Source organism: Palaemon carinicauda, chromosome 18 (assembly GCF_036898095.1).
Source record: "Palaemon carinicauda isolate YSFRI2023 chromosome 18, ASM3689809v2, whole genome shotgun sequence".
Taxonomy (NCBI): Eukaryota; Metazoa; Arthropoda; class Malacostraca; order Decapoda; family Palaemonidae; genus Palaemon; species Palaemon carinicauda.
Window position 1 is genome coordinate 19,006,364 of NC_090742.1, and position 24,000 is coordinate 19,030,363.

The following is a 24,000-nucleotide window of genomic DNA, read 5'->3' on the forward strand; positions in this document are numbered from 1 at the left end:
ATAGGATTGTTTTGAGGCTTCTTTAGTGGGTTCAGGGGCACTGCAAGCTTCACCAGATGGGGCATATTAAGGAGCCATGTACCCATACCATGCCCAGAAGTAGGGGGTATATCAGGCCGAAGAAAACCCAGAGCTGACAAGCATAACAGAATGACCTTAAAAGTATCAGTTTTGTAAAAACGCTTTCCACCTTTCTCTTGTCAATTCTATTTCATCTATATTTCCATTTAAAAAAAATATATTTTTCAGTCTTTCTCAGTTTTTATGATTTTTGTTTTTTTAGGATTTCCCCTCGCTTAATTATATTGATTCTTCATCTTCTTTCATTCAGTTACCAAAGAGAGTTTGTTTTCACTAAAGCCATATTATTTTCTCACTTTCATTAGAAGTAAGAAAGTAGCAACTCTCTCAGTGGAGATAATACATCCTCTATCTATGCCAATTCGTGTGAGTTTATGTGGAATATTGAGTCAATCTATTCAGTAAAAATAATTGCTCCAGTCAAGCATTATAGAATAGGCTTATGTAAGATTTGACTCGGACCATTCGAAATATATTGGAAGACCAATTTCCAACATCAACCATCTTAAAATGTCATTGTTTTACAGTGTTTTATGTTCTTTTGGCAGAGCCATTACCCTATTTATGCCAGTCTTTCCGCGCTAGACCATGCATGCCACGCCCACTGACCCAGACTATTTTTCTTCATGTTTATGAGTCTTTTTCGATCTTCTTTAACAGAGAAATGTAGTCCTGAGATGATTGCTTGCTGCAGAAAAATGTATATTGCTTGAAAGATGATTGTCATCTTTAGCGAGTTTTCAATATGGTCTTCTTGAGTCCACACTTTGTCATATATATATTTGCACGAAAAATTGTCCAGTGGGGACAGGGAATAAAGAAATAAAATGAACTAAATATTAATTTATGTGCAATTAAGATAAAATATACCTCAAGAACAGTAACTGCTTTAAAATAGATGTTTCATGTATAAACTTCAAAAAAACAATACGAAGAGAAAAACGATTGAACATTGGGCCCGAGTGTACCTTCAAGCAAGAGAGTTATGGTACAGAGACTATGGCACTACCCAAGACTAGAGAACAATGGTTTGATTTTGGAGTGCCGTTCTCCCAGAAGAGCTGCTTACAATAGCTAAAGATTCTCTTATACCTTTACCAAGAGGAAAGGAGCCACTAAACAATTATTACAGTGCAGTAGTTAACCTCTTGGACAAAGAAGAATTGTTTGCTAATCTCAATATTGTCAGGGTTATGAAGACATGAGAATGTGGAAGGAGTAGCCCAGACTATTCAGTGTATTCGTAGGCAAAGGAAAATTTAGCTGTAACCAGAGAGCCAGAGAGAGGGATCCAATGAAGTACCATCTGGTTAGTCAAACACCTAAAAACTCCCTTTAGCTGTCGTATCTCAACGGCATAAACTGTCAAAGTAACTTTAAAAAAGAGAAGGAGGAGTATTGAAACTTCAATCATTTTGCCAAAATATATTAATCAAATCTTTTAAATTCACATATAAATAATTTCGGTATTAATCGAGGCATGAGTCAGTTTTTTAGTTTCGTGGAGCTCCATATGTAGGTTTGGGTTGTTCGTAAGTCGGAGCTGGGGCTGAGTAAGCGGGAGCAGGGGCTGAGTATGAGGGGGCTGGGTTGTAGGGCTGGGGTTCTGGGTACTGGGCCTCGCCCTCGTAAGTGACCTCAGCCTGGTATCCGTTGTGGTGATCGGCGGTGTAAGTGACGATCTGAGTGCGACCGTCGGGGAGGAGGACGCGGTACTGACCGTTGACGACCTTGCCGTCGGAGTTGGAGTTGTGGTCGAAGTCTAGACCCTTGTAGGCGTCCTTGACGGCGTACTCGAAGTCGAAGGGCATACCCTCCTGCAAAACGTGTAAGAACATGGTATGCGATCTCATTTTCTATGAATCTATGCTTTCCTATTTCGATTTTGTTTAACTAATGATATTCAACAATACTTTTATGTATATGAAATGTTACGAAACAAATATCATTGGAAATAAAAGTTACAATATTTACCAGAGAAAATAATGTGAATATTAACTCTTACACATTCACTGTATTTTAAGATAGACATATGAATTACATTATGCCTCAACTACTGAGTATAATAAAAAGTCCTTTTCATATATACCAAAGTAAAAAAATACTCTCTAGAATGGGTGAACTGCATCTAAGTTCGTGACTAGACGGAAAGGAAGACCTTACCTCAGGTTTCTCGTAGGAAGGTTGAGGGGCTGAATAGGATGGTTGAGGGGCAGAGTAGGATGGTTGAGGTGGGGCGTATGCTGGTGTTGGTGGGGCGTATCCATACCCAGCAGGGGCGGGCCTGTCAGGGCGGGCCAAAGCCACGGCAGCCAAACACAGCAGGGTGATCTTGAAGGGAATAAACGGATTATTGATGACTGAGGATCTAGGAATTGTCACATCGAAAGTGTCTTATGATTTCCAAATGAGATTTGACTTTACTAACCATGAATATCCTAACTAGAACTACTATAGTGAAAATCTTGAATTACTTACATTTAGAAATCTTATTAGTAATAATTGAGGCACTCTATGTAGTAAGAGACTATTAGAAAACATTGCAAATTTTAGGATACATTATTATTAAAGACCCATAAGAGAACTTTCATATTACACGTTTAACTAAAAAAAGAATCCACCCGCTTCACTATTTAACAATTAAAGCCTCAAAGATAAATGATTATGAAGAGATGAAATCACCAAAATATAAAGCTTTCCCTTTTATAAACAAGATTTGGTCCCCTTTCACCCCAAAAACTGATTAACACAATGTTGCAAATGAAATGTCCTGCAACGTCCAAATCCAGCCCGGGCACCCGAAGCTCACCTTGGTGTACATCTCGACGGCGTTGCAGGTTCGAATGTAGTCCGAGACGGAGGGACGCTTTATTTATAGCGGCCCTTCCACGGACGACCTCGAAGGCCACGCCCTCAGACACAACGCAGTCGTGTGGTCACGTCATTCGACTTCCTTTTCAAAAGAGGATGATTATCAATGGCACACACTCCATTTTGAGGGTTGCGTGCACGCAAAGTAATCAAATTCTTGCTGTGGATTAATTGCTATTTTACTCTTCTTGATATCATTGCTGGTAATGTTTTTAGTTTTTGGTCTAGTTTTATTATTAAACCGGATAAAAATATTCACCCTCCGCTAAGCATATCAGCATTGAAAGAATATTTTTTTTTTTATCACAATGAGGCTTTCCATTATTCTTTTCTGGTCAGAGTTTTTGTTCAGTACTTTTACTTGATTAATGCTAGCGTTTATTAATATTATTATTATTATTATTATTATTATTATTATTATTATTATTATTATTATTATTATTATTATAAAAGGGAAATACAGGAAGCCCTGTCGAAAACTTTTTTTTTTTCCAATTAATTATGACTCTCTTTTGTGATTGTCTTGATCTTTTGCCTCAGCTGGATTATCATATTGCATGTTAATGATATAATAATTCACATATTACTAAACAGTAACAATATACTTTGTAGCAGTTCTTTACTAATTACTAAACTATTCCACATAATAAAACAAATATTACTACATACTAATTACAGTTAATGATTATCACGACTTTCTTCTTCTTCTTCTTCTTCTTCTTCTTCTTCTTCTTCTTCTTCTTCTTATTTTTATTATTATTATCATTATTTTTGTTATTATTATTATCATTATTATTATTATTATTTTAATTATATTATATCATTATCATTATTGTTATTATCATTATTATTATTATTGTTTTTATTATTATCATTATTATTATTATTATTAATATTATTATTATTATTATTATTATTATTATTATTATTATTATTATTATCTTTATAGATCCTGATATTAGTACTACTCTTGATTTAATGCTACAATGAGATGTGCCCAAATGTAAAATCATGAAGCATTGTTAACAGACAAAGCTTTACATGAAAAATATCGATAAGATGGTAATTAATAAATGCGTAAATAAATGATCCGTTTAATACACTGCAATCTCTTAATGATCTTTTCTAGCCGTTCATTAAAGAATGCTAATGATATTCAAGATTAATAAATAATATTATGGAGAAGCCGAAAGGAAAGTGAACTAGATCACTTACCATCTGAAGGTCATACATGGAATGAATGAATCAACAGACATTTCTGATCTTATTGATAGAGCCTTTATGGTGTCAAGAGTCGATTGTCATTTCATAAGAATGTGTCGGACTTCTAGTTTTAGTTTTTGTATTACTTCATTCTTCGCTCCCAGAACAAACAAGATTATCATTATTTTGATTTTTGCAATGGAGTGCTTTCGAAGAGTAGCTGAGCATTTGTGTGGTTTACTAGATTGTGTGTCTACTTTGGTATAATTTATTCTTTATTATATCTTCATGCAAACAGGCACACACACATATATATATACATATATATATATATATATATATATATATATATATATATATATATATATATATATATATGAACGTATATATATATGCCTGTGTGTATATATACATGTATATGTATATATATATATATATATATATATATATATATATATATATATATATATGTGTGTGTGTGTGTGTGCGTGTATGTGTGTGTGTGTTTATATATGTTTGTGTAAGCATTGATAACCGTAACTATGTCTGCATCATATATATATATATATATATATATATATATGTGTGTGTGTATATATATGCATACATATATATATGTGTGTATATATATATATATATATATTATGTATATATGTATATATATATATATATATATATATATATATATATGTATATGTGTGTGTGTGTATGTATCCTTACTTCATCTTTTTCTCGTAAAATGGTTGAGGGGCCGAATCGTATTGTTTTGGGGCTTCATAAGTTGTTTATGGGGTACTATAAGCTAGGGCAAGTGGAGCGTATTAAGTTCCCCCTTAAGTAGCCGAGTACCCAGCGCTGAAGTAGTGGGCATATCAGGCCGAAGGGAAGCCAGAGCTGCCAAGCATAACAGATTGACCTAAAAAGTAACACTTTCGTAAAAATGTTATCCACCTTTCTGTTGTCAGAGCAGAACTCCATTTTTTTTTTTTTTTTACTGAAATAGATTGATTCTATCCCCTTTCATTCAGATACCAAATAAGTTTGCTTTCACACAAGCCAAATTATTATCTCACTTTCATTAGAAGTGAGAAAGTAGCAATTCTATAAGTGGAAGTAATACATCCTTTATTAATGCCAATTCGAGTGAGTTTTTGTAGAATATTTAGTCAATCTATACAGTAAATCTATAGTTCCAGTCAAGCATTACAAAATATGTAAGGCTTGACTCGGACAACTCGAAATGTACTGGAAGACCAATTTCAAACACCCACCATCTTAAAAATGTCAGTGTTGTACATAGCGTTTTCTGTTGTGACGAGCCGAGAAAAGGTTGTGACTCAAAGGCAGGATGAAAGCAACTGAGTGAGTCTATTACAGAACATCCATTTTTTTTATATACATAAACTCCAGGCAAAAAGGGCACAAAAGACATAACAGGCAATTTGATGTTTAACCGACACCACACCAGTTAACAGTTAACGTGAGAAAAACAGACATGTTATTTCAGGTTCTTATCAGTGCGAGGAGAGAGCAAAGATACAAGCATAATATATACACAAAATGAAATGTCGTTACTATGTACGATCGTGTGACACACTGTTGGTACATGGCTCCCCCCCTAAAAATGCCATACTGTACATGTTAAATAGGGCGCCCTGATCTGGAGTGGTAATAGCAAAACTGCGGCCAATGGGCGGCATTGAGTTGCTGTAGAAGTCATTGGTTGGGGCGCGAGCGAGTGGTGGATGATGGGTGGCTTTGTTACCGTTCCAGCTCGTCACGGGGTAGGCGTGTGTGTCATACGGCATTCATAGGCGTGTGTATCATACGTCATTCATAGGTGTGTGTGTCCTACGGCATTCATAGGCGTGTGTATCCTACGGCATTCATAGGCGTGTGTGTCCTACAGCATTCATAGGCATGTGTGTCCTATGGCATTCACGTCAGCTTCGGTTGACGTTGAATAGGTGTCCTCTTCGTCAGAAGTGGAGGCGTTGATGGAGGTCTTGAAGGTCGTGAAATGGATGTCCATAAGGGCGTCGGCTTTGGTCATCAAGTTCTTTATGGGTAAACTATCGACATCGGGTATGGCAGCGCGTACAGGTTCGGGGAAACAGCTTACCCAAAGGGCACGAAGTAGGTTTACCTCACGAGGAGAGCCGTCTGCGGCAGGTTGCAGGCGAGTGATACTGGTCATTTCCCCAAGGGTGAGCGAAGCCCTTTGATCCCCCAAACGGTTGTTGAGAGAGCTGAAAAAGCTTTGCTATACGGGCGGCTGGCAACGGCGAGTACTGTTGCAGAAGGTATGCTTTGAGGGCGTCATAGTAACGGTGGGGGGGGGGGTGGAGGCAGGAGGAGTGAGTCACTCAGAGGTCACCAATGTGATGGGCCGAGAGAAGGTTGTGACTCAAAGGCAGGATGAAAGCAACTGAGTGAGTTTATTACATACATACATAAGCTCCAGGCAAAAGGGGCACAAAAGACATAACAGGTAATTTCAGGTTCAACCGAAACCGCACCGGTTAAGAGGTTAACGGTGAGAAAAACAGACATGTTATTTCAGGTTCTTATCAGTGCGAGGGGAAAGCAAAGATACAAGCATAATATATACACAAAATGAAATGTCGTTACTATGTACTATCGTGTGACACACGGTTGGTACAGTGTTCTTTTGGCAGAGCCATTACCCCATTTATGCCAGTCTTTCCGCGCTTAGCCTTGCATGCCCCGCCCACTGACCCAGACTATTTTCCTTCGTGTTTATGAGTCTTGTTGGCTCTTCATTTAACTGGGGAACGCAGTTCTGCTGATATGATTAGTTACTGCAGGAAAACGTGAGTTGCTTGAAAAAGTTTTTCTATTTTGGTGGGTTTTCAATGTAGTCATCTTGATTCCTCCCTTTCTGCCGTATATTAATTTGCATATAGATTTTTCATCATGAATTTATTTATGATTACATTATTCATGATATGCTTATTATGTTTGAAAATTCTTCCGAATTTTTTTTACCAATTAACTTTTTGTAAGGATATTTTTTGCATTGCTTTTAAATTGTGAAAAGTTAACTTTGAAAGAAAATGTATCTGACGTCATCTGTTTTTGAACAAAAAAGAAATTACCACATGTTATGCTCAAATTATGCTTTAAAGTTTAAACCCACCCCTGCCCACTATTCAAAAACGAAAGAAAAAAAATAAATAGATAAAACAATAAAAGCTACTGATGATTATTTGCTGGGTCATCCTGAAAGTACAAGTGACCTCGGACAAGGTCTTTCTTCCGACTTACAGAATTCCAAGGAAAGTAGTCACTGAATAATTATTGCAGTGCAGTAGTTAACCTCTCGGGCAAAGAAGAATATTTTGGTAATCTCAATGTTGTCAGGTTTATTAAGACAGCAGAATGTGGAAGAAGTAGCCTGGACTATTCGGTGTATGTGTAGGCAAAGGAAAAGCGAACCATAACCAGAGAAAGGGATCCAATGAAGTACCCTCTGGTCAATCCAAAACCTAAAAACGCTCTCTTATTGGCATATCTCATCGGCATAAACTGATCTTACCGCTGTCAGAGGAACTTTAGAAAAGAGAAGGAGGAGTATTGAAACTTCAATCATTTTGCCAACATATATTAATCAAAACTTTTTAAATTCACACATAAATAATTTCGGTATTAATCGAGACAAGAGTCAGTCTATTAGTTGCGTGGAGCTCCATATGTAGGTTTGGGTTGTTCGTAAGTTGGAGCTGGAGCTGAGTAAGCGGGAGCTGGGGCTGAGTATGAGGGGGCTGGGTTGTAGGGCTGGGGGTCTGGGTACTGGGCCTCGCCCTCGTAAGTGACCTCAGCCTGGTATCCGTTGTGGTGATCGGCGGTGTAAGTGACGATCTGAGTGCGACCGTCGGGGAGGAGGACGCGGTACTGACCGTTGACGACCTTGCCGTCGGAGTTGGAGTTGTGGTCGAAGTCGAGACCCTTGTAGTCGTCCTTGACGGCGTACTCGAAGTCGAAGGGCATCCCCTCCTGCAAATGTAAAAACATATTATGCGATCTCATTTTTTATGAATCTATGCTTTCCTATTTTGATTTTATTTGACTAATGATATTCAACAATACTTTTATAATACATGAAATGTTACGACACAAATATCATTGTAAATAAAAATTTTAATTTTTACCATAGAAAATAATGTGAATATTAACTCTTACACATTTACCCTATTTTAACAGACATATATGAATCACATATGCCTCAAGTACTGAGTAAAATAAAAAGTACTTTTCATATAAACCAAAGTAAAAAAAATGCTCTTCAGAATGGGTGAACTACATATAAGTTCACGACTTGACGAAAAGGAAGACCTTACCTCAGGTTTCTCGTAGGATGGTTGAGGGGCTGAGTAGGATGGTTGAGGTGGGGCGTATGCAGGTGTTGGTGGGGCGTATCCATACCCAGCAGGGGCGGGCCTGTCAGGGCGGGCCAAAGCCACGGCAGCCAAACACAGCAGGGTGATCTGGAAGGGAAGGAACAGTTATCTGATGACTTAGTATCTAGGAACTGTCACATTGAAAGCGTCTTATGATTTCCAAATTAGATTTTTCTTTACTGGCGATGAATATCCTAACCACAACTACTATAGGGAAAATCAGTAATTACTGACTTTTAGAGATCTTATTACTTAAAAGTTGAGGCACTCTATATATAAAGAAACTATTACAGAACTTGGCTTTTTTAGGACACATTATTCTGAAAGACCCATAAAAGAACAAAAATATACAAATACCTCTTTAACAAAAAAAGAATTCACCCGCTCCCCTTTTTAAAGCCTTAAAGACAAATGATAAAGAAAGAGATGAAAACATGTGAAGTAATATCTTCCTTTTATAGACAAAATCTTGTCACCCTTCACCCCAAAAACTGATTAACACAATGTTGCCCATGAAATGACCTGCAACGGCCAAATCCTGCCCGAGCACCCGAAGCTCACCTTGGTGTACATCTCGACGGCGTTGCAGGTTCGAATGTAGTCTAAGACGGAGGGACGCTCTATTTATAGTGGCCCTTCCACGGACGACCTCGAAGGCCACACCTTCAGACACAACCCAGTCGTGTGGTCACGTCCTTTGACTTCCTTTTCAAAAGAGGATGATTATCAATGGGACTCAATTCCTTTGAGTGTTGCTGCACGCAAAGTAATTAATTTCTTGCTTGGAATTAATTGCTCTTTTACTCTTCTTGATATCAGTGCTGGTAATGTTTTTAGCTTTTGGTCTAGTTTTATTTTAAAACCGGATAATAATATTCACCCTCAGAAAAGTATATCAGCATTGAAAAGAATTTTTCGTTTTTTATCACAATGAAGCTTTCAGAATTTTGTTCAGTACTTTAACTTGATTATTATTATTATTATTATTATTATTATTATTATTATTATCATTATTATTTTAATTATGTTATATTATTATTATTATTATTATTATTATTGTTTTTATAATTATCATTATTATTATTATATTAATTATAATATATTTTATTATTAGTATTATTGTTATTATTATTATTATTATTATTATTATTATTATTATTATTATTATTATTATTATAGACCCTGATATTAGTGCAACTCTTGATTTAATGCTACAATGAGTTGCGTCCAAATCGAAAATCGTGAAGCACTTTTAACAGAGAAAACTTTAAATGAAAATATCGATAAGATGATAATTAATAAATGCATAAATAAATGGTCCATTTATTACACTACAATCTCTTAATGATGAATTCTAGCTGTTCATTGATTAATGCAAATGATATTCAAGATTAATAAATAATATTATGGAGAAGCCGAAAGGAAAGTGAACTAGATCATTTACCATCTGAAGGTCATACATGGAATGAATGGATCAACAGACAGTTTTTATATTTAATGATAAAGACTTTAGGGTGTCAAGTGACGATTGTCAATACCTAAGGATATGTAGGACCTCACGTTTTAGTTTATGTATTACTTCATTCTTCGCTCTCAGAACAAACAAGATTATCATTATTTTGATTTTTGCAATGGAGTGCTTTCAAACAGTAGCTGAGCATTTGTGGCGTTTACTGGATTGTGTGTCTTTTTTAGAATAATTTATTTTTTATTATATCTTTATGCAAACAGAAACGTATATACCCAAATACATACATAAACACACACACACACACACACACACACACACATATATATATATATATATATAAATATATATATATATATATATATATATATATATATATATATATATATATATATATATATATATAATTTATATATAAATGTGTGTATATCTATATGTATATATATAAATATACATACATACATACATATTCAAATAAGCCATATATATTTTTGATACATTAATGTCTGGATTCTCTTAACGACCTCGGGATCAGAACCCCAGGCGAAATCACACAAAGACAAGAGCTTGTGATTGGCCGGGAATCGAACCCTGGTCGGCAAGCTTGTATAGACACTGACTAAACCACTTGGCCACGAAGAAAGATAAAAGTCAATGACAATTCTTCTGTACTTATACCTGTCGAATTCAGGTGTTTTGTACTTAGAATTGAAATCAACCCATCTTCACCATCGTAGCTAATTGGTAGTTTGTTACTTTGCATTCGATTAATGATAAATTTTGAACATTTAGACATGTTTTTCATATTCAAATAAGCCATATATATTTTTGATACATTAATGTCTGGATTCTCTTAACGACCTCGGGATCAGAGCCCCAGGCGAAATCACACAAAGACAAGAGCTTGTGACCGGCCGGGAACCGAACCCTGGTCAGCAAGCTTGTATAGACAGTGACTAAACCACTTAGCCACGAAGAAAGATAAAAGTCAATGACAATTCTTCTGTACTTATACCTGTCGAATTCAGGTGTTTTGTACTTAGAATTGAAATCAACTCATCTTCACCATCGTAGCTAATTGGTAGTTTGTTACTTGGCATTCGATTAATGATAAATTTTGCACATTTAGACGTGTTTTTCATATTCAAATAAGCCATATATATTTTTGATACATTAATGTCTGGATTCTCTTAACGACCTCGGGATCAGAGCCCCAGGCGAAATCACACAAAGACAAGAGCTTGTGACCGGCCGGGAACCGAACCCTGGTCAGCAAGCTTGTATAGACAGTGACTAAACCACTTAGCCACGAAGAAAGATAAAAGTCAATGACAATTCTTCTGTACTTATACCTGTCGAATTCAGGTGTTTTGTACTTAGAATTGAAATCAACTCATCTTCACCATCGTAGCTAATTGGTAGTTTGTTACTTGGCATTCGATTAATGATAAATTTTGCACATTTAGACGTGTTTTTCATATTCAAATAAGCCTTCATATATATATATATATATATATATATATATATATATATATATATAAATATATATATATATATATATATATATATATATATATATATATATATATATATATATATATCTATATTTATGTGTCTCTGTGTGTGTGTATTCATATTTTGTGTATATATATATATATATATATATATATATATATATATATATATATATATATATATATATATGTATGTATATACTGTATATATGTGTGTGTATATGTGTGTGTATCCATCCTTACCTAATATTGTTTCTCGTAAAATGATTTAGGGACGGAATGGGATTGTTTTGAGGCTTCTTTAGTGGGTTCAGGGGCACTGCAAGCTTGAGCAGATGGGGCATATCAAGGAGCCCTGTACCCATACCATGCCCAGAAGTAGGGGGTATATCAGGCCGAAGAAAACCCAGAGCTGACAAGCATAACAGAATGACCTTAAAAGTAACAGTTTTGTAAAAATGCTTTCCACCTTTCTCTTGTCAATTCTATTTCATCTATATCTCCATTTAAAAAAAATATTTTTCAGTCTATGATTTTTGTTTTTTTTGGATTTCCCCTTGCTGAAATATATTGATTCTACATCTTCTTTCATTCACTTACCAAAGAGAGTTTGTTTTCACTACAGCCATATTATTTTCTCACTTTCATTAGAAGTAAGAAAGTAGCAATTCTCTCAGTGGAGATAATAAATGCTCTATCTATGCCAATTCGTGTGAGTTTATGTGGAATATTGAGTCAGTCTATTCAGTACAAATAATTGCTCCAGTCAAGGATTATAGAATAGGCTTATGTAAGATTTGACTCAGACAATTTGAAATCTACCGGAAGACCAATTTCCAACACCAACCATCTTAAAAATGTCATTGTTTTACAGTGTTTTATGTTCTTTTGGCAGAGCCATTACCCTATTTATGCCAGTCTTTCCGTGCTAGACCATGCATGCCACGCCCACTGACCCAGACTATTTTTCTTCATGTTTATGAGTCTTTTTCGATCTTCTTTAACAGAGAAATGTAGTCCTGATATGATTGCTTGCTGCAGAAAAATGTATGTTGCTTGAAAGATGATTGTCATCTTTAGCGAGTTTTCAATATGGTCTTCTTGAGTCCACACTTTGTCATATATATATTTGCACGAAAAATTGCCCAGTGGGGACAGGGAATAAAGAAATAAAATGAACTAAATATTAATTTATGTGCAACTAAGATAAAATATCTTAAGAACAGTAACAGTAATAGATGTTTCATGTATAAACTTGAAAAAAACAATACGAAGAGAAAAACGATTGAACATTGGGGCCGAGTGTACCCTCAAGCAAGAGAGTTATGGTACAGAGACTATGGCACTACCCAAGACTAGAGAACAATGGTTTGATTTTGGAGTGCCATTCTCCCAGAAGAGCTGCTTACAATAGCTAAAGATTCTCTTCTACCCTTACCAAGAGGAAAGTAGCCACTGAACAATTATTACAGTGCAGTAGTTAACCTCTTGGACAAAGAAGAATTGTTTGCTAATCTCGATATTGTCAGGCTTATGAAGACAGGAGAATATGGAAGGAGTAGCCCAGACTATTCAGTGTATTTGTAGGCAAAGGAAAATTTAGCTGTAACCAGAGAGCCAGAGAGAGGGATCCAATGAAGTACCATCTGGTTAGTCAAACACCTAAAAACTCCCTCTAGCTGTCGTATCTCAACGGCATAAACTGTCAAAGGAACTTTAAAAAAGAGAAGGAGGAGTATTGAAACTTCAATCATTTTGCCAAAATATATTAATCAAATCTTTTAAATTCACATATAAATAATTTCGGTATTAATCGAGGCATGAGTCAGTTTTTTAGTTTCGTGGAGCTCCATATGTAGGTTTGGGTTGTTCGTAAGTTGGAGCTGGAGCTGAGTAAGCAGGAGCAGGGGCTGAGTATGAGGGGGCTGGGTTGTAGGGCTGGGGTTCTGGGTATTGGGCCTCGCCCTCGTAAGTGACCTCAGCCTGGTATCCGTTGTGGTGATCGGCGGTGTAAGTGACGATCTGAGTGCGACCGTCGGGGAGGAGGACGCGGTACTGACCGTTGACGACCTTGCCGTCGGAGTTAGAGTTGTGGTCGAAGTCTAGACCCTTGTAGGCGTCCTTGACGGCGTACTCGAAGTCGAAGGGCATACCCTCCTGCAAAACGTGTAAGGACCTGTTATGCAATCTCATTTTTTATGAATCTCTGCTTTCCTATTTTTATTTTATTTGACTACTAATATTCAACAATACTTTTATAATATATGAAATGTTGCTATACAGATATCATTGTAAATAAAAATTCTAACTTTTACCAGAGAAAATAATGTGAATATTAACTCTTACACATTTATTATATTTTAACATGGACACATATGAATCACATATGCCTCAATTACTGAGTAAAATAAAGATTTTCATATATACCAAACTAAAAAAATACTCTCCAGAATGGGTGAACTACATCTAAGTTCGTGACCAGACGAAAAGGAAGACCTTACCTCAGGTTTCTCGTAGGATGGTTGAGGGGCTGAATAGGATGGTTGAGGGGCTGAGTAGGATGGCTGAGGTGGGGCGTATGCTGGTGTTGGTGGGGCGTATCCATACCCAGCAGGGGCGGGCCTGTCAGGGCGGGCCAAAGCCACGGCAGCCAGACACAGCAGGGTGATCTGGAAGGGAAGGAACAGATTATTGATGACTGAGGATCTAGGAATTGTCACATCGAAAGTGTCTTATGATTTCCAAATCAGATTTGACTTTACTGGCGATGAATATTCTAACCTCAACTACTATAGGGAAAATCATGATTTACTGACGTTTAGAAATCTTATTAGTAATAATTGAGACACTCTCTGTATTAAGAGACTATTGCAAAATATAGCAAATTTTAGGACATTTTTCTTAAAGACCCATAAGAAAACTTTCATGTACAAATACCTGTTCAACTAAAAAGAATTCACCTGATCCACTTTTTGACAATTAAAGCCTTGAAGATAGACGATTAAATAAAAAAAAAGAGATGAAATCACCAAAATATAATATCCTCCATCTTATATAAAAAAAAATCTTGGCTCCCTTCACCCCAAAAATTAATTAACACAGTGTTGCAACTGAAATGACCTGCAACGTCCAAATCCAGCCAGAGCACCCTAAGCTCACCTTGGTGTACATCTCGACGGCGTTCCAGGTTCGAATGTAGTCTAAGACGGAGTGACGCTCTATTTATAGTGGCCCTTCCACGGACGACCTCGAAGGCCACGCCTTCAGACACAACCCAGTCGTGTGGTCACGTCCTTTGGCTTCCTTTTCAAAAGAAGATGATTATCAATGGGACTTAAATCCTTTGAGTGTTGCGTGCACGCAAAGTAATCAAGTTCTTGCTTGGAATTAATTGTTTTTTGCTCTTCATGATATCAGTGCTGGTAATGTTTTGAGTTTTAGGTCTAGTTTTATTGTTAAACCGGATGAAAATATTTACCCTCAGCAAAGTGTATCAGCATTGAAAGAATATTATTTTTCCTATCACAATGAGGATTTCCACTTTTCTTTTTGCAATAGGACTTCCTTTTCTGGACAGAGTTTTTGTTCAGTACTTTTACTTGATTAGTGCTTATTTAGGTAGTAGGTTGGCCAGGGCACCAGCCGCCCGTTAAGATACTACCACTAGAGAGTTATGGGGTCCTTTGACTGGCCAGACAGTATTACATTGGATCTTTTTCTCTGGTTACGGTTCTTTCCCTTTGCCTACACAGACACCGAATAGTCTGGCCTATTCTATACAGATTCTCCTCTATCCTCATACACCTGACAACACTGAGATTACCAAACAATTCTTCTTCTCTCGAGGGGTTAACTGCTAAACTGTATTTGTTCAGTGGCCACTTTCCTCTTGGTAAGGGTAGAAGAGGCTCTTTAGCTATGGTAAGCAGCTCTTCTAGGAGAAGGACACTCCAAAATCAAACCATTGTTCTCTAGTCTTGGGTAGTGCCATAGCCTCTGTACCATGGTCTTCCACTGTCTTGGGTTAGAGTTCTCTTGCTTGAGGGTACACTCGGGCACACTGCTCTATCTAGTTTCTCTTCCTCTTCTTTTGTTAAAGTTTTTATAGTTTATATAGGAAATATTTATTTCAATGTTTTTGCTGTTCTTAGAATATTTTATTTTTCCTTGTTTCCTTTCCTCACTGGGCTATTTTCTCTGTTGGAGCCCCTGGGCTTATAGCATCCTGCTTTTCCAACTAGGGTTGTAGCTTAGCATTTAATAATAATAATAATAATAATATGTTTATTTTTGTGTATTATTATTATTATTATTATTATTATTATTATTATTATTATTATTATTATTATTATTATTATTATTATTAGAAAAGGGGAATATGGGAAACCCTGTCGAAATTTATTTTAAATTAATTATGACTTGTTTTCTGATTGTCTTGATTTTTTTGCCTCAGCTGGATTATCATATTGCATGTTAATGATATAATAATTCACATATTACTAAACAGTAACAATATTTTCGATGCAATTCTTTACTAATTACTAAACTATTCTACATAATAACACAAATATTAATACATACTAATTACAGTTAATGATTATCACTTTCTTCTTCTTCTTCTTCTTCTTCTTCTTCTTCTTCTTCTTCTTCTTATTATTATTATTATTATTATTATTATTATTATTATTATTATTATTTCTATTATTATCATTATTATTATTATTATAATTATAATATATTATTATTATTATTATTATTATTATTATTATTATTATCATTGTTATTATTATTATAATTGTAATATATTATTATTATTATTATTAATATTATTATTATTATTAGTTTTATAGTTCCTGATATTAGTGCTATTGTTGATTTAATGCTACAATGAGATATGTCCAAATGTAAAATCATGTAGCATTAACAGACAAAACTTTAAATGAAGAATATCGGTAAGATGATAGTTAATAAATGCATGAATAAATGGTCCATTTAATACACTAAAATCTCTTAATGATCTATTCTAGCTGTTCATTGATGAATGCTAATGATATTCAAGATTAGTGAATAATATTACAGAGAAGCCGAAAGGAAAGTGAACTAGATCACTTACTATCTGAAGGTCTTACGTGGAATGAGTGATTCAACAGACATTTTTACATTTAATGATAGAGCCTTTAGGGTGTCAAGTGACGATTGTCAATACCTAAGGATATGTAGGACCTCACGTTTTAGTTTATGTATTACTTCATTTTTCGCTCTCAGAACAAACAAGATGATCATTATTTTGATTTTTGCAATGGAGTGCTTTCGAAGAGTAGCTGAGCATTTGAGTGGTTTACTAGATTGTGTATCTTCTTTGGTTTAATTCATTTTTTATTATATTTTTATGAAAACAGAAATGTATATATATATATATATATATATATATATATATTTATATATATAGTTATATATATATGTATATATATAAATATATGATATATATATATATATATATATATATATATATCAATAATGCCCTAATGCCTCACCTTACCAAATTTGTTATCGCCCTTTCCAATCTACCCATGTATTTTTTTCAATATCATATATAATATTTTCCCCTCATTCTTTTCCAAAGTTCGTTGATTTATCTAAGTTATACTTTTCTTTTATTATTGAATCTTTCTCATTCGTGAGTTTTTTTTTTTTTTAGCAGCAAAACTTTTAAGATGACAAATGGAAATTCCTCCCATTTTTATAGAAGTATTTTCTTATACGAGTTGATCTTTCCACATTTTTGTAACCTTCTTTCCTGTGTGATGCTTTTGTCAATATCTTATATTTCCTCAGGAAGAGACCTTTTCTATTTGGTTTTCCTTTACACACACACACACACACACACACACACACACATATATATATATATATATATATATATATATGTGTGTGTGTGTGTGTGTGTATGCGTGTGTGTATTTATATATGTGTGTATACGTGTAAGTAACAGTAACTATACCTGTATTATTCATGTTTTGTCTGTATATATATATATATATATATATATATATATATATATATATATATATATATATATATATATATATATATATATATATATATATATATGTGTGTGTGTGTGTGTATCCATCCTTACCTCATATTGTTTCTCGTAAAATGATTTAGGGACCGAATAGGATTGTTTTGAGGCTTCTTTAGTGGGTTCAGGGGCACTGCAAGCTTGAGCAGATGGGGCATATTAAGGAGCCATGTTCCCATACCATGCCCAGAAGTAGCGGGTATATCAGGCCGAAGAAAACCCAGAGCTGACAAGCATAACAGAATGACCTTAAAAGTAACAGTTTTGTAAAAACGCTTTCCACCTTTCTCTTGTCAATTCTCTTTCATCTATATTTCCATTTAAAAAAATATATTTTTCAGTCTTTCTCAGTTTTTATGATTTTTGTTTTTTTAGGATTTCCCCTCTCTTAATTATATTGATTCTTCATCTTCTTTCATTCAGTTACCAAAGAGAGTTTGTTTTCACTAAAGCCATATTATTTTCTCACTTTCATTAGAAGTAAGAAAGTAGCAATTCTCTCAGTGGAGATAATAAATGCTCTATCTATGCCAATTCGTGTGAGTTTATGTGGAATATTGAGTCAGTCTATTCAGTAAAAATAATTGCTCCAGTCAAGCATTATAGAATAGGCTTATGTAAGATTTGACTCGGACCATTCGAAATATATTGGAAGACCAATTTCCAACATCAACCATCTTAAAATGTCATTGTTTTACAGTGTTTTATGTTCTTTTGGCAGAGCCATTACCCTATTTATGCCAGTCTTTCCGTGCTAGACCATGCATGCCACGCCCACTGACCCAGACTATTTTTCTTCATGTTTATGAGTCTTTTTCGATCTTCTTTAACAGGGAAATATAGTCCTGAGATGATTGCTTGCTGCAGAAAAATGTATATTGCTTGAAAGATGATTGTCATCTTTAGCGAGTTTTCAATATGGTCTTCTTGAGTCCACACTTTGTCATATATATATTTGCACGAAAAATTGTCCAGTGGGGACAGGGAATAAAGAAATAAAATGACCTAAATATTAAATTATGTGCAATTAAGATAAAATATGCCTCAAGAACAGTAACTGCTTTAAAATAGATGTTTCATGTATAAACTTCAAAAAAAACAATACGAGGAGAAAATCGATTGAACATTGGGCCCGAGTGTACCCTCAAGCAAGAGAGTTATGGTACAGAGACTATGGCACTACCCAAGACAAGAGAACAATGGTTTGATTTTGGAGTGCCGTTCTCCCAGAAGAGCTGCTTACAATAGCTAAAGATTCTCTTCTACCCTTACCAAGAGGAAAGGAGCCACTGAACAATTATTACAGTGCAGTAGTTAACCTCTTGGACAAAGAAGAATTGTTTGCTAATCTCAATATTGTCAGGGTTATGAAGACATGAGAATGTGGAAGGAGTAGCCCAGACTATTCAGTGTATTCGTAGGCAAAGGAAAATTTAGCTGTAACCAGAGAGCCAGAGAGAGGGATCCAATGAAGTACCATCTGGTTAGTCAAACACCTAAAAACTCCCTTTAGCTGTCGTATCTCAACGGCATAAACTGTCAAAGTAACTTTAAAAAAGAGAAGGAGGAGTATTGAAACTTCAATCATTTTGCCAAAATATATTAATCAAATCTTTTAAATTCACATATAAATAATTTCGGTATTAATCGAGGCATGAGTCAGTTTTTTAGTTTCGTGGAGCTCCATATGTAGGTTTGGGTTGTTCGTAAGTCGGAGCTGGGGCTGAGTAAGCGGGAGCAGGGGCTGAGTATGAGGGGGCTGGGTTGTAGGGCTGGGGTTCTGGGTACTGGGCCTCGCCCTCGTAAGTGACCTCAGCCTGGTATCCGTTGTGGTGATCGGCGGTGTAAGTGACGATCTGAGTGCGACCGTCGGGGAGGAGGACGCGGTACTGACCGTTGACGACCTTGCCGTCGGAGTTGGAGTTGTGGTCGAAGTCGAGACCCTTGTAGGCGTCCTTGACGGCGTACTCGAAGTCGAAGGGCATACCCTCCTGCAAAACGTGTAAGAACATGGTATGCGATCTCATTTTCTATGAATCTATGCTTTCCTATTTCGATTTTGTTTAACTAATGATATTCAACAATACTTTTATGTATATGAAATGTTACGAAACAAATATCATTGGAAATAAGTTACAATATTTACCAGAGAAAATAATGTGAATATTAACTCTTACACATTCACTGTATTTTAAGATAGACAAATGAATTACATTATGCCTCAACTACTGAGTATAATAAAAAGTCCTTTTCATATATACCAAAGTAAAAAAATACTCTCTAGAATGGGTGAACTACATCTAAGTTCGTGACTAGACGAAAAGGAAGACCTTACCTCAGGTTTCTCGTAGGAAGGTTGAGGGGCTGAATAGGATGGTTGAGGGGCAGAGTAGGATGGTTGAGGTGGGGCGTATGCTGGTGTTGGTGGGGCGTATCCATACCCAGCTGGGGCGGGCCTGTCAGGGCGGGCCAAAGCCACGGCAGCCAAACACAGCAGGGTGATCTTGAAGGGAATAAACGGATTATTGATGACTGAGGATCTAGGAATTGTCACATCGAAAGTGTCTTATGATTTCCAAATGAGATTTGACTTTACTAACCATGAATATCCTAACTAGAACTACTATAGTGAAAATCTTGAATTACTTACATTTAGAAATCTTATTAGTAATAATTGAGGCACTCTATGTAGTAAGAGACTATTAAAAAACATTGCAAATTTTAGGATACATTATTATTAAAGACCCATAAGAGAACTTTCATATTACACGTTTAACTAAAAAAAGAATCCACCCGCTTCACTTTTTAACAATTAAAGCCTTAAAGATAAATGATTATGAAGAGATGAAATCACCAAAATATAAAGCTTTCCCTTTTATAAACAAGATCTGGTCCCCTTTCACCCCAAAAACTGATTAACACAATGTTGCAAATGAAATGTCCTGCAACGTCCAAATCCAGCCCGGGCACCCGAAGCTCACCTTGGTGTACATCTCAACGGCGTTGCAGGTTCGAATGTAGTCCGAGACGGAGGGACGCTCTATTTATAGTGGCCCTTCCACGGACGACCTCGAAGGCCACGCCCTCAGACACAACGCAGTCGTGTGGTCACGTCATTCGACTTCCTTTTCAAAAGAGGATGATTATCAATGGCACACACTCCATTTTGAGTGTTGCGTGCACGCAAAGTAATCAAATTCTTGCTGGGGATTAATTGCTATTTTACTCTTCTTGATATCATTGCTGGTAATGTTTTTACTCTTTGGTCTAGTTTTATTATTAAATCGGATAAAAATATTCACTTTAGCAAAGCATATCAGCATTGAAAGAATATTTTTTTCTGATCACAATGAGGCTTTCCACTATCCTCTTCTGGTCAGAGTTTTTGTTCAGTACTTTTAATTGATTAGTGCTAGCGTTTATTATTATTATTATTATTATTAGAAAAGGGAAATACGGGAAGCCCTGTCGAAAACTTTTTTTTTTTTTTCGTTTAATTATGATTTTCTTTTGTGATTGTCTTGATCTTTTGCGTCAGCTGGATTATCATATTGCATGTTAATGATATAATAATTCACATATAACTAAACAGTAACAATATTCTTCGAAGCAGTTCTTTACTAATTACTAAACTATTCCACATAATAAAACAGATATTACTACATACTAATTACAGTTAATGATTATCACGACTTTCTTCTTCTTCTTCTTCTTCTTCTTCTTCTTCCTCTTCTTCTTCTTCTTCTTCTTCTTCTTATTATTATTATTATTATTATTATTATTATTATTATTATTATTATTATTATAGGTCCTGATATTTCTGCTACTCTTGATTTATGGCTACAATAAGAGATGTCCTAATCGGAAATCTTGAGGCTTTCTAACAGAGAAAACTTTAAATGAAAAACAGTGATAAAAGAAGAATTAATAAATGCATAAACAAGTAGTCCGTTTAGTTCACTACAATCTGCTAATGATCAATTCTAGCTGTTCAGTGATGAATGCTAATGATATTCAAGAATAGTCAATATTATTACGAAGAAGCCGAAAGGAAAGTGGACTAGATCACTTACCATCTGAAGGTCTTACGTGGAATGAGTGATTCAACAGACATTTTTGGTCTAATGATTGAGCCTTTAGGGTATCAAGAGAAGAGGGCCTTTACCGCAGGATCTGTAGGACTACCAGTCTTATTTTATCTATTACGTATTTGACAACAGACAAGACTATTATTATTATTTTGTTCTTTTGTTTGATGTAGTACTTTCAAGAAATTGCTAAGCATTTTTGGGGGGTTTTAATGTGATTGTGTCTTCTTTCGCATAGGTTTATTTTTCTTTGTAATTATATCCTTAAACAAATACACTATATATATATATATATATATATATATATATATATATATATATATATATATATATATGCTGTATATATTAGTAATCTATCACCTTATTAAATTCAGTATTGCCCTATTCATTCTGACAATGTCATTTCTTCAATATCTTATTCATTTTCTCACAGATTTATGTCTGGATGTTTGTCGATTTATTTAATCAAATTAATAAAACTTTTCTTGGGTCTTTTTTCAACAGCAAGGCAACAAATCTAACTTATTTCTATTTTTATTTTAGATTAAAAACTCTCCTTCTTATAGTTTTTTTTTATTAGGAATTGAACTTTCCTCTTTACATTATATTCTCCCGTATGGGAAGCCTTTATCAACATCTAATATTTCTCCTCTAGAAGAGGCCTTTTCTATTTCCATTTACTTCTCTGGAAGAGAAGTCATTCTCTGTCTATATCTCTTCCAATTTATCATTTTTGTTTTCTCCTCTTGAACAGACCTTTTCTATTTTCATTTACTTCTTCTCTGTAAGATAAGTCGTTCTCTGTCTATTTTTCTTCCATTTTATCATTTTTTTCTCTTAAACAGACCTTTATGGTTATTCTCATTTCTCATCTTGATAAAGAGAAAATAAGTATGAATAGAGATGGTCTATTTAAGATGTAGTTAGAGACAATAAAGGAATTTCACCTTCATTTCTCTTATTTCACTTTTCAAACGTCCTTCTGTCTTCGTTCCTATTTCTCAGCTAAACGTACATTTTGCTCTTTTGCCCCTGTTGAAGAGACCTTCATTAATCTTATTTCTCCTCTCGAAGAGACCACCTCCTTTTTCTCATAAGGGACCGAGTGCCCATACTAGAAAAGAATTAACTTCTATGTTTGAGCCACAGCCAGAGCTGCCCAGACATGTCAGAGTTCCCTGGAAAGTAACAGTATTAAAAAAGCTCTTTCAAACTGCTCGACTGATACAGTTATTTTTGCTGTATAGATAGATGCCTTTGATCGAAGGCATTTGAGAGGGCACATAAGGCAATCGATCCTTTAATGTAGTGATAACGGTGGGGAAGAAGAAGATAGATTCAATATCGTTATTATTATTATTATTATTATTATTATTATTATTATTATTACTAGCTAAATAACAACCCTAGTTAGAAAAGAAGGATGTTATAAGTCCAAGTGCTCCAACAGAAAAAAAAAGCCCTGTGAGGAAAGGAAATAAGGAAATGAATAAACCACAAGAAAAGTAATAGAAACGCACCAGTCTTTGCGCAGTATAGAGGATATACTATATGTAACCTCACTTAAAAGAGTTGCTAATTTCTCATGGCTTTGGTTGAAATAAACCCTCTTTGGTGTTTGAGTGAGAGAAGAAGAATCAATACCTTTCAGCAGGGGAAAATCCTAAAAAACTGAGTGATATGAAAAATATTTTTTAATAGAAATGTAGATGAAATACAATTAATATCAACGGTGTTTAGAATATACTAGAAGACCAATTCCCACCTTCTTAAACGTGTTGATGGTGTATACAGTTTGATTAATTTCTTTTGCAGAGGGATTGCCCTATTTGTGCCAGCCTTTCCCTGCTTGACCTTGCATGCCCCGCCCACTGACCTAGCCTCTTTCCCTTCGTGTTTATGATTCTTGTTAGTTCTTATTTAGCTTGGGAATATGGGCTTGGTAATTACAGGGAAATGTATTTTGATTTTTATTGGTGGGTTATCATCATAGTCTTCCCGACTCTCACTTTCTGCATAATATGAATTCATTCTTTTTATTATGCTGATTATTTTTTTATTACCAATTAGCTTTGTGAACATAAGTTTTTCATATTGTTCAAAATGTTTTTAAATTGCCTCCAAAATAAAATATGTTTGATTTCACCTGTTTTATGCACAAAAAAAAAAAAGAAAAAAAAAATACATGTTTGATTTATGTTTTCCACCCAGCGCTACCCACTCGTTAAATAAAAGCTACTGATGAGTACTTACTGGGTCATCCTGAAAGTAC

General features: G+C 35.1%; 4 protein-coding genes and 1 long non-coding RNA gene across 5 annotated transcripts in view; 1 reads left to right on the plus strand and 4 right to left on the minus strand.

Annotated features, from left to right (window-relative positions):
• Positions 1-24,000, plus strand: part of LOC137657666 (uncharacterized) — a 415,410-nt gene that overhangs the window by 378,904 nt on the left and 12,506 nt on the right. The window lies entirely within an intron of this gene.
• Positions 1,509-2,932, minus strand: LOC137657660 (cuticle protein 7-like). Its single transcript, XM_068392060.1, has 3 exons — positions 2,891-2,932; positions 2,245-2,412; positions 1,509-1,898 (listed from the first exon to the last, which is right to left on the minus strand). The coding sequence occupies exons 1-3, from the start codon at positions 2,900-2,902 to the stop codon at positions 1,575-1,577; spliced, it is 504 nt and encodes a 167-aa protein (XP_068248161.1). The 5' UTR covers positions 2,903-2,932; the 3' UTR covers positions 1,509-1,574.
• On the minus strand, positions 7,765-9,168 carry LOC137657662 (cuticle protein 7-like). The gene is made up of 3 exons (XM_068392062.1): positions 9,138-9,168; positions 8,517-8,663; positions 7,765-8,172 (listed from the first exon to the last, which is right to left on the minus strand). The coding sequence occupies exons 1-3, from the start codon at positions 9,147-9,149 to the stop codon at positions 7,849-7,851; spliced, it is 483 nt and encodes a 160-aa protein (XP_068248163.1). The 5' UTR covers positions 9,150-9,168; the 3' UTR covers positions 7,765-7,848.
• Positions 13,326-13,709, minus strand: LOC137657663 (cuticle protein 19-like). The gene has a single exon (XM_068392063.1). The coding sequence runs from the start codon at positions 13,707-13,709 to the stop codon at positions 13,392-13,394; it is 318 nt and encodes a 105-aa protein (XP_068248164.1). The 3' UTR covers positions 13,326-13,391.
• LOC137657665 (cuticle protein 7-like) lies at positions 19,243-20,633 on the minus strand. The gene is made up of 3 exons (XM_068392066.1): positions 20,622-20,633; positions 19,976-20,143; positions 19,243-19,631 (listed from the first exon to the last, which is right to left on the minus strand). Exons 1-3 carry the CDS (start codon positions 20,631-20,633, stop codon positions 19,308-19,310), a joined length of 504 nt encoding a protein of 167 aa, XP_068248167.1. The 3' UTR covers positions 19,243-19,307.